This window comes from Pempheris klunzingeri, chromosome 5, assembly GCF_042242105.1.
Source record: "Pempheris klunzingeri isolate RE-2024b chromosome 5, fPemKlu1.hap1, whole genome shotgun sequence".
Taxonomy (NCBI): domain Eukaryota; kingdom Metazoa; phylum Chordata; class Actinopteri; order Acropomatiformes; family Pempheridae; genus Pempheris; species Pempheris klunzingeri.
This window is the reverse complement of record NC_092016.1, coordinates 8,525,656-8,537,492: the sequence shown is the minus strand read 5'-3', so window position 1 is coordinate 8,537,492 and position 11,837 is coordinate 8,525,656. Positions and strand designations below refer to the sequence as shown.

At 41.7% G+C, this 11,837-nt stretch overlaps 1 protein-coding gene across 1 annotated transcript in view; it reads right to left on the bottom strand.

The window, feature by feature from the left end:
- Nucleotides 1–335: 335 nt before the first annotated feature.
- The window catches only part of nell2a (neural EGFL like 2a), a 75,659-nt gene continuing 64,157 nt past the window's right edge, over nucleotides 336–11,837 (bottom strand). The window contains exons 16-20 of the mRNA XM_070830474.1: nucleotides 11,098–11,238; nucleotides 9,647–9,840; nucleotides 5,268–5,444; nucleotides 1,926–2,150; nucleotides 336–393 (exon numbers count right to left, since the gene is read on the bottom strand). Of these exons, the coding sequence (XP_070686575.1) occupies nucleotides 352–393; nucleotides 1,926–2,150; nucleotides 5,268–5,444; nucleotides 9,647–9,840; nucleotides 11,098–11,238 (779 nt within the window). The 3' untranslated portion in view covers nucleotides 336–351. The remainder of the gene's footprint in view (nucleotides 394–1,925; nucleotides 2,151–5,267; nucleotides 5,445–9,646; nucleotides 9,841–11,097; nucleotides 11,239–11,837) is intronic.

The following is an 11,837-nucleotide window of genomic DNA, read 5'->3' as shown; positions in this document are numbered from 1 at the left end:
AGACGCGGGTCAGAGAGTGTTGGCACGACGCTCTCAGTGCTTAACATGCTTGAGGTACCAGATGGGTGTGGTTTACCATGTAGAATGAACAATAAGAGCTGGAAATCAGCAGAAAGTACCTGAAGGTTAACTTTGTACAACTGTCTGTATTTGACAATGTGATCTGTTTGAATTATCCTGATTAGTAACCCTCATCCATCTGGTTCAGCAGGCTAAAACAGATCCTAACAATGCAAACACTGTTTGACCCACGCCTGTGAGGAGGACAGTGAGGAGACAAAGGGGTGGTGTTACTTTTTTTTTTTTTTTTACATGGAGAACACTGTACAGGTGCCTTCAGGTCTGCCAGGACTAAAGGCACATGGGGTCCACTGAGCAACAGATGTGTCCATTCTGGAAAGAGAAAGCAAAGAAACACACGAGTGGATTATTGGAACTCTCAAACTCTTTTTGAAGCTCAACAGATAATATTTTCAGGTGGCGGTGGTGCTGCAGCACTCAGACTCAGTTTGGCATTTAGAACTCCTCTGGGTATCATTTTGGCACCAACTGATCCAAGGCGAAGACTTTCTACTGAGAATACAAATGTGAATGTTCTCACAGTCATTTCGCAGTAAACTTGGGGGACTGATAAACTCCCTGGTTCGCTTAAAGTTGGAACGCGCAGCACAGTATGTGCTAAATCACCAAAATGACCAAAACAGAATGTTATAAAACTGACTGCACCGAAAGCATCACTGTTCAAAAAGATTAAATCCATGTCCATGCATTTCAACTCAATGTAAATCTTTGACATTTTTTGAAAGATGGCATGAAGACATTGAATATTTATCAGCTTGTCCATTGAGAATGGCTGCTATCATTTCCTGTCAGGCAAGCAGAGACAAAATATTCCATCCTAGAAACCCTGGCGAGGGAGTCAGTCTTGGTGGATTAGTCCTAAAGCTGAGACAAACAATTTATGCTCACAATGGGTAATGAGGAGGATATTCGCCTGCATAGTTTACTTTCTCAGTGATTGTTCTGTGCCACAAGTCTTAAAACAGAAAACTGCGGAGAGCAGCTTTCTCTACCTGATTTACTCGAACCAATTAAGTTTTTTCTCAGTTTTCTACACAGGATATCTGAGGCTACATTGTAAGTGCAGCGTGTGCAAACTTGTCTGCTCTTTACACACCTACAGTAGCTGAGCCAGAGGACCGGAGATGTGCCGCTGACAGATGTTTGTCTGTATATCTATCTATCTATTTGTCTCTCTCTCTCTCTCTCTCTCTCTCTCTATAATGTGTTGTTGAACTATTCCTTTAAAGAAGTCATAGAATATCCACAGTATTCTTGTTAGAGCTATAAAATGGACATAGAGATCTATGATCCTTAATAATATCAAACCCAGACATTTGAAAGCATGATTCTCAAATGGAACATCACATCTCATTTGTTATGCTCTTTAATGTCCTGTCTTTAACAAAACGCAGCAGCTGTCACACGGGAGTATGAATAACAGATTGTCTCTCTCAAGGCGATTGTTGTCATGTGGAACTGTGTGTATTTTGGTTTACTAAATAGATTGAAAGTTACTCATTTCATTAAACTCCTTCGCTTTCCTTTTTTTTTTTTTTTGTCTTTATGTAATGCATAAAACATTTGTGTGCAGATCAGAATCAGCACACAAACAGCTGCATCAACACCTACAGACATATTTACCACCATGTGTAGTAAATGCAGCCATGAGGTGTTGCAGATGCACAAATTAACTCCACAATGCAAAGTCTGGGCCACAGTGTACAGTACTCCTTTTTTTCTCCTAACAGAGCACAAAGGGCTGTCATTTTTCCAAACCATTTTTCTTTGGTTTCTTTTCTACCACTGGGCTAGGTGAACTGTAAATTGGTGTTTCAAGGCTGCTGGTGGGGCTGGCACCCTACCTTGCACTGGCACAGGGTGCACTCGGTGCCATGTTTAATCCAGGAGGAGCCACTGAAGCGTGAGATGTTGTGCTCGTCCGTGCACGTCTTGGTGATGTCATTGCGGATGGTGTCAGCCTGGCAGGGGTCGGTGACACAGCGGGGACAGCACTCGCCTTCAGGCACCACAGTAAACTCACAGTCCACGGGCGGGCACGGCAGAGGCCAGCAGTCCACCTGCCCCTGCTGCGGAGGCGGAGAGAGACAATTTGAGATAGATAGACAGACGGGGAAGAAAAGGAGAGAAAGTTCAAAATAATCTCTGTAAATGTACTATTGCATTTTCCAGGACTAAACAGTTTATTCATGCAAATACACACATTTCTCCTGACGCTATGTATTTGCATGCTAGAGGGAGCGTTTCCACTTGATGAAAAAAAAAAAAAAAGTTGTTAAGGTGCCTAAAAAATATAGATGAGCAGAGCAATCTTGCAACACAGTCAGCAATTTTTTTCCAGACTACAGAGGTAAATGCTCCAACTCTTTAATTGACTTGTTCTAGTCCCGCTCTCTCATTGTTGTTCCCATATTGGATTTCTCTTGCTGCCATTTGCTACTGGCCTGAGAAAACAGGTCATATATAAAGATATATATTTTGGCCAACTCTACACATCCCATCTACTGCATCCTATATCATTCTGGCCTGACCCACTTCTGCGTACGCTGTCATCCATGAGAGTTTCTGCTTCACACCTACTCAGGAAATGAAATATGAGCTCAGACTGTATAGGTTTGAACACACAAGCAGACACAAAAGGCATACACACACACACACACACACACACACATAGACGTTGCAAGAGGCTCGATGCAAGTGTCCCACTGGGGATATTTAATATCACTGAAAATCGTCTGGCTCAGCATTTTAGAAATGTTGTAGTAAATTAGGCTATAAAGCACAGGCTCACATAGTACTAATGCCCACTCCCTGCCTGCATGTAGTGTGTAAACATTTGAAGTGGGAAACCCCCCCCCTTAGCAGCGCTCTTCGCTCGTAGCCGGAGGGAGGGATTGAATGTAGCCTCAGGTACCCGTCCCACACTGCGATAAGGGGCACTGTCATCTTTGCCTGCTTATGCAGATGTGACTTATGGTCACAAAGGAGAAAGCTTTGCTACACAATCAGCTTTTATTTGCCTTTTATACAACAACAGTGTGCTGTGGAAACCTGATCAACTCACAACTGAAGCCACGCTTTCATTTCTCTGGGATATTTAAGATGGTTATTATTTAAATCTGGCTTTAAATTCAACGTCATGCTATCTTACTGTAATTTAATCTTTTTGCTTTTACAGTAAGGATTCACTGTGTAGATCGCATGTTACAAAATGCCTCAAGGAAATTTAAACTAGTGACATTTGTCTCTGGCTGGTAATTAGCCTCCAGCACACGCTTTGTCCTTTATGCGCCTCACCCTAATATACAACCTATGGGTTCAGAAACACACGCTTCTTTGATCTTCTGCTGATTTAACAAGGTAACAAATCACAAGTGGCCCATGTGTGCACCTTCCGCAAAGGCCACATTCTTGATTTCAAATGATTGCACAGATAGCAGAGAGGGATTCACGTCTTGGTCTTGGGAGAATGTTTTGCCCGTCTGCCTGCTGTCACTGTGTATTTTAAGGCCCCTGTTGAGCCCGGACAGCCATGGCTCTGCTAAGTGTGGCAGCGTTCAAGGTTCATTTCACGTCCCTGTCACGCCACTGGAGCCCCTGTACGGTATCGCACAGCAGCATTCTCCCTCGGCCTTTCAAGTGCTGCTCTTTATGCTGCGTGGCTGGTGGTCGTCTGTTTTGCGTGCATGACTCTGTGCATCTTTAATTGAGTGCGTTTTATGTCTCTCTGTGCTATGCAAAAGCATAGAGTATGTGTTGCCATGGTGACGGGTGTGTGTGCATTCTCAAACATGTGTACATGTGTGTTTACACATGTATACTATGTACAACTCGTGTTTGTATATTGTACGTGTGTGTTTGTGCTCTGCTGCTGTGACCGGCGTGCCTGCATTCTCAAATGTGTTTGTGTCAACATATATAAGTGCCTACAGTGAGCATGAGTGAAGCCGAGCAAACCCATTTTCAGCCGACTGTGCCTCCCCGCTGCCTCTCAGCTGAGCAGTGATTCTCAAGCTCCTCTATAATGGCTCGCTGTGAGAGATCCAAAAAGCAGCCCTGAGGTCTGGGCATCAGGACAGCATTACAATGGCGAGAGGAAATGACATTGCTGTTGCTACTCAGACCATAAATCCGTCAGACTGGAGCCAGCTTATATTAGCTACTAGTGTGGCTGATCTTTTAAAGCAACAAAAGGAATGAAAGAAGAAAAAGGAGTTGTAAAGAGCTCGTCTGAGATCCACAGTGAAGATGATTTGTGAGTCATTGAACAGAAGGAGTGACACTGGTGTGGGTGTGTGGCACAGCTGAATGTGGGTGAGACAGGATGGTAGGCTAGAATGTAAAGCATGACATTTGCATTTAATATGCATATGGGTATGCGGTGAGAGGAACATCACAGGCCGGACAGATTTATTGTTTTTTGTCAGGTTTATTGGGAGACACTTGTGAAATGCTTCTCTGTTGTTTGAACAGCAGCACTGTGTAAACCTTGGTTAAAGGTTGACACGGAAGAAGATGAGAATACGAAGAAGATGCACATGTGTTACTGTGAAACATCCATGTGGTTGAAGACAGTGTTATTTGTTTTGTGAGAAACAGAACGTGCGTGTAAAGGACACTCAACACCGCAAAATGAAACGTGCTGCAAACCCTCATCAATCAACACAATCATACACTCTGCACAACCTTCTCAAAGCACACACAGATGATTCGTTACATCTACCCACTCTCCAGCCACACACACACACACACACACACTTACTTCTGTTCTCTTAACCTTGGAAATATTCTTCAATAAAATGTATAATTCCATCACACCAGACAACAGTGCAGAGGGTCATTTGAATTCTTTAAAATCGCGCTAATCATTCACTCCCTTTCTTCTGCCACAAGTTGAAAAGCAATCTTCATTTTCTCCTCCTCTCAGCTTTCCTATTCACCTCTTACTCCCTCCCCCTCTCTTGCCACAAAACTTCTCTCCTTGACTTTCTTTACAGAGCACATTTCTCATTCATGATCATTTCCATGGAGACTAGAGTATTTGTTACATTTCTTCTGCGGCCACTGTGGCACAGCGCTGAATGCTTATGTTTTTTCAGCTCTCACCGCACACGGCTAAAATCATCGGCTAAATTCCAGCAATGCAGGTTTCATATGGAACGTGTGGTGTATCCGTCCCTACTCACCAGGCACTGGCACTGCTGGCAGTTCTCCACCCATGTGTCCCCGCTGCCGTAGGTGAGCAGGCCGTTCTGGTGCAGACACTGGCTGCTCAGTCGAGGGTCGCACTCGGGGCAGCAGAACAGGTCGGCGTTCGGGTTGTCGCAGTCGCAAACCATCCTGCGGCACATGACTTGGCCAGCCTGAGCGGGGAGCACAAACACATATATCACATGAGCACAATTAAACATTGAACACAGGACCACACACAGGCATGAGCGCACATTTACATGCACGCATAGACAAGGCCATTTGTTTGATGGGATCATTAAACATGTATGTTGATAATAAATATTGTAATAAAGGCCATGCAGCCTGTCTCTGTTATTCAGTCTTAGCTCATACTGCAGGCAAGACACCACAGTGAAATATATTTTATAAAAATTGATGCACAGCGGTTCTTCAGGAGTTCCCATTCATCAGTGTGGTGTTTGAAGAGGTGCTACTTGGCTGTCTTGTTTTCTAGGAGAAATAAGGTGCCTTCCACATATGAGAACTACTGTGGGCCTCGACTGAAATCATTACCTTTGTCACACACTTCTCCCTTTCTCACATCTAGTGCTACGGCTTGAATATGTCGCTGTCTAAGCCCTACAGGTAATAAATGTGGTAATGTTTACTCCAGACACACATGACAACTATCAGTCAATGAATTAGATTAGTCCAGCAAGTATTTGTAGTATTTTTCAAGCAAATTTTCTCTGCTTCCAGCTTCCCAAATATGAATGTTGGCTTAGCCTTCTATTAAATCAAACCACATTATTTTGTTTGTCTTTTCTCATTTTATGAATATGGATCCTATATATGGAGTACATATTCAGAAAAAGGAAGGATACACACTCAAACATTACTCACATTATTCTTTACTTAAACATGTTGCAAATATTATATTGAAATAAACAATCTCAACAATAAAACAACAACACACGATCAAAATAAGAATAATGAAAGAATATACTGTATTTAAACCACTGGAGAATTCAGCAACTTCTCTTTTTTATGATGTCATTTCATGAGAAAATTCTCAAAATTCTACAGTTCAGCGAAGCCTCAACAGTGGCTTAATAGGTTGAATATTTACTTCAATATTTGTGATTTCTTTTTCTTATTTTCTGGCATTTTTAGACCTTTATCAGATTATTCTAAGAACAGAGATGACAGTAAATGAGGGGAGAGAGATGGGAATGACATTTTAAGGTTCAATATGAAGCAGGGACATTGCTGTTTACCAAGGTGCCGCCAATCTTATGATTTTTGTTGGTCATTTTAATTAAGATGGTGAGCTCATTATTGCTGAATTTCAAATCCGTGTATATTTTATATTATCATACAATATTGTATATTATATAGTGCAATATTTATCAGAATGAGTACTTATGAAAATTTTTTTTTACAAAATCCATGGCAAATAAACAGACATTTAATCCTGCATGTTTTTCACTGCCCAAATATTAATTTCAGTTGTGCACAGTTCTTTTTGTAGTTGCCACTTCTATTAAGATTTGGGACCACTTCAGTGCCCAGGAACTGCAGCGATACCTTAGAGTTTCTCTGAACTGATTACCCCCACCCCCGGCTAATTAAATAAAAGTATTTCAATTTTTGAAATGTTTCAGGAATTAGAGACCCCGCTGACTGACGCACTGATGCGGAAAACCCCACCCATCTGGAGCTCCAAGCAGATTGAAACAATAAATTATTTGCATATTGCATGACCTCAATCTGGACACATCCCAGTCTTTGTCTTGTCTGTGATGTTTGACCTTGGTTTCCCCCATCAGTTAGTAGCAGCTCTCCATCTAATATCCAGCTGTGTCCACCCACCTCCAAAACAATAACATGTTTACTCCTTTGCTCCTTCAACCGCTCAATACAACTAATTTTGACGGGCAGCTCCTCAATCTCTCAAATCAATTAATATGACTCATTTAATTAGGGAGCCATTTCTGTCCTGGTCCTTTGTAATCAAATGAATAATTTGCAGCTTGATCATTCACTACCGACACTAATCCGCTATAATCACCCTCCACTACTGCCAGACACTTGGCATTAGGTTGAAATGCAAAGTATGACTGCTCCGTGACCTGATAATCATGGAGAAAAAATATGTTTGGGATGATGGAATGAATTTTCCAGCTCAACTGTTCCCAGATGCCTTGTCACTGTGGTGTCAGAAATCAATCAAAACGACTACATCAAAAGTCTGAGTCGCTCTGGTAGACCACTGCTAAAAATCGCTACATATAGCTCAAGAACTTTAATTAAATTTCTTATCACAAAGGCATCACTGTCACTGTCAACAGCACTGTCACATGGGGGTTTATTGTACCAGTGTTTCCATCTGTACTCACTTTATTGTCTCCTTCCATGTCGACACATTACCCAACAAATTTCCTCATTTGTTTTAGAACTGAGAGCGGGTGTAGACAGGGGCAGCGTTTATTTTTGTATTTTCTGAGAATTTGATTAAGCTTGTGCAAATGAAGCATACCACTGCTTTCTAATATTTACAAATATTATTTGGCCCTAAGGGGTCCTTTTTTCATTTGTCTGTTCACCAATGCCCCATGTCACATGTTCTCCATGGATTTTAAAGACCTGCCACACTAGAAAGTGGCAGAGTCACTCTATTTATTGTTTTTTTTTTTTTTTTTTTTGCAATTATAGACTGGACCAGAAGTTAGTTTGCCAACTACATTATTAATTTATAAAAAACAAAGTGCAAGGAAAACAAGCCTAAAATGCATAAATGACATGCTTCTACTTGCAGAAAAGATTGAACTGAATACCGAGAAGTTTTAAGTTAGTTCAGAGGTTTTGGTGTGTGATAAGTCCCATCTGTGTTTTTAATTCTTTAACTCAAACCGGCATAACTGATTGTTGGCTGCTTGGGAGCAGTGAAAACAAGCTATAAACACAACACTGACGTATCATTTACTGTGATTAAGAGTTGGCTATTTACACATCCAGCCTCACATGGAGCATTAGCATTCATTTGGAGTTGTGTTTCTAGTGACCTGATAAATCCGAAGTCCAATATTCCCTCTCCTTTCAGCTCTGTTTTGGTCTCCACAAACTCCTGGTGGAAATATCTTCTCTTCAGTAGCTCCATTAAGTTAAAGGCAGAGTCTGCAGCTTATTTTAGAAGCATTTTTTGTTATATTTGTTGAAATTCTCAAAACAGCCCGACAGCAATCGACAGATGAAGTAGTTTGACCCAAAAAGTCTGGTGTCTGAGGCTGTCACAGGCCATCGAATCATTTCACTTTGTCCAAATGAAATGATTGGAAGGCCGACCTGCCTGTCTGCCTTAGTCCCTGCCTACCTGCACGAGTGAGCTGTAACTCAGAGCTAAAGGTAACGTTATGTTCATGACGGCTGTTTTGCTTGTATTTATATAATTGTACCATTTATCAGAGATGTTTATTTATCAAACTGAAAAGCTGAGAGAGGCTGTCAGTCAGTGGTTGTGCGACCCAGCGGCGGTAGCCAATCTTCTCATCACTGTCATGGACTCGTCCTCCAGCAGTAACATTAGTCAGGCAGCACTTTCTTGTATTGTGGGCGAGTGGCTTTGGAGGAAAGCCTGAGGGGAGGGGGTGGGATATTTTTGGTTGGATATTTTAAAAATCTAGCTTTTCTTGCTAGTTTCTTCAACTTTTCAGACTCCTGCCGCCTGTCATTCGCTAACATTGTCTACTCTTTGGTGCTGGGCAGGTGGCATACAGTGGCTGTTTTGCTGAAAACAGCTGCCTTTAGAGTCATGGGCCATATCAAAACAATAACAATGAAAGACACTGCAGTGCGCTGGAGAGCTTCCCGTGACCAGTTATCTACAGGTCCACCACAACAAGTGACCCTTTATATATTAACACATCATTCATTATATCACGCATCAGTTATTACACTCTTGTGCTTCATTGTTTTTCGAAATGTCACTGATTGGTTCAAGGGGAGCAGTATGGTTACAGGACAAAACAAGCTGACATTTGTTGCTGATTGGCCCTGTGGGGGACGGCATCACTCATAGGAAGGAACAGATTTACAGTTGCTTTGTTATTTTTTGTTTAGACACTTGGATAGTCGAGGGAGAATAAACAAAGAACAGAAAAGTCAATCATAGACCAGTTGGGTGCACAGGCACTAACAGAGAGAGGGAACTATATATGGAACTGGGCACATTTCTATCTGCCTCCCTATCTTTTTTTTATTATCATATCTATCTTTCCACTTGTCAGTCTCTGTCTGTTTCCAATTCATCTAGACCCGCTTTGGCTTTTCTCTGCCTGTCTCTCTCCCCCTTTTTGTTTTGTTCTCTACGTGTCCATCCCCCGCTGTTTCTTACCTGGCAGGAACACACGGAGCACCTATCACTGTCCAGCACCCAGATCTGCCCACTGTGCTTGACCTTGTTGTCATGGATACAGTCACCGGTGCAGTTGTGCCCATGTGGGCACCGGCAGTCGTAGCCTCCTTCCAAGTTGAAGCACACTGTGTCGTTGGCACAGGTGTTCCTCCCCGTCTTGCATTCATTAATATCTGCAGGGAGCACAAGAAAAGCGACACCGTACATATGCTCAGTGCAGGTAACAGCTTATGCATGGCTTGCGGAAATGGGGGATCTGTTTTATTATTCCCAATACGGTGACAAGGTAAAGGAGCATGTCCTCTCACAGAATGGTGTTTGAAGTTCAATATGTATCAATGAGCATCTTTGTCCTCTTAAGCAAGACAACGACCTGCTCCCTGCAGCCTTAAGTTGCTAAACACATGCACACAGGGTCGGTTCAAATGCAGCCGTCAAATGTAGCAATATAACATTTTTCAGATCCTTGGGGAAACATACAGTATTCAACTGTAATGTAGCCCAGAAACCTACTTTTAGTCAAATTATAACTTTGCTTTGTGAATCTCAGACAGGTTCGGATTTTTGAGATTGCCTTTAATGTGCGATTTTTCCTGCCTCTCCCAAATCAAACTGACAGCCAAGATGGGGTCAACGAGTGGAGCAGCGCTAGCACTATTGTTACAGGCAATGCTTCAATGTTACTGTAGATTGAAGGTTTCTATTTTGACAGCTGACACTTCTCCTGACAGGCTGTATCAGAGAGAATGTTTCCAGAAAATGAGCAGGCTGCAAAAAGCAAACCGACATTTTTTTGGGGAAAACACACTGATAATGACATACCTATCCAATCATACCATTACTCACACAAGTGTGACAAAGCATCTTATTCTGTTAAACAAAAGTTGAGTGAGTTCCTGATGGCGGGTGACTCACATGTCTCCACATTCAGCCTAATAAAGAGGCACAGTTTTCAGTGCTTGCTTGTGTAATGTGAGCCTTTCAATCCTTAAGCTAGAAATCAAAGAGAAGACTGTTAAATCTGTCACCGAGATATAAAATCTGGGGCCATTCAATGGAAAATTAAATTTACGTTTTAATTAATGGGGCACTGTGGAGCTATAAAGTGCCAAAAAGGTCATATTCTTGTATTGCTAGTGAAAAAACTCTAAAGTTTGAGGTAAAACTAAATTTATTAGCAAGCAAGTGCCATATCCTTTTAAGCAAGTTTTTACATACAAGTGACATAAAATTTCTGCTGTTTTCATTTCATGACATGTACTTTAACCCACATATGTCTATAAGTGTATTTTTTTGTGATAAAAATTATTTTCTGTCCCACACCAAATACAAAATGCAACTTATCCAAGTTGCAATCCTTAAATCGGCAGGGAATTCTTTCACCATAGTATTTAATATTTGTGCAAAGAAAGTGAAGGTGGACCACTCACCTACACATGATTCCCCATTGGCAGAAAACAAGCCGTTGTCATGGTAGCCATCACGGCACTCGCAGTGGTACCAGCCGGGCAAGTTGACACAAGTGGATTTACTATCACACTCGACAAAGCCGTCTGCACATTCATCAATATCTGAAGAGAAGAGAAGAGAAGAGAAGACAAGAGAGGAGAAAAGATGAGCAAGAAGACATCATACACAGACACAAGCATGTTGGTTTCAGAATATGCTCTTTACAGTGAATGGGCTATTGAGTTCCTTTATTGCCTGGTAGGCATTTACAACAATGATGATTCATAATTGATAAAAGAATGTGTCGAGAATTTGAGTGAATCTTGTCCTTAGGCTTTATTGATCAAGCATAGTTGCAGAGCTAGAGAAGGACATCTGTATCAATAAAAAATAGCTGAGAATGAATAAGTCTGATATAACAAGCCTATATTCTTAGAAGCCAGAGATTTAACAGGCTTGTATTTTGAAATAGCAGCCAAAATCGTACACAGTCTAATCCTCCGACACATGGAGGCAAACAGATAAATCCTGAGGTGTGCACACTGCTATTAAACTTTCCTTGGACATAAGGAGTTTTCTATAAGGTGACGTGCAAAGAAGCTCTGCAAACGGCTTTGACACACCTTCCAACACATCCTGTGGGTGGATGTCAATAAATGGAGCTGATGTTTGTTTTCACAGGGCTCAGCAACAGAAATGTCCTTGACTCTGCCTCTTTCCT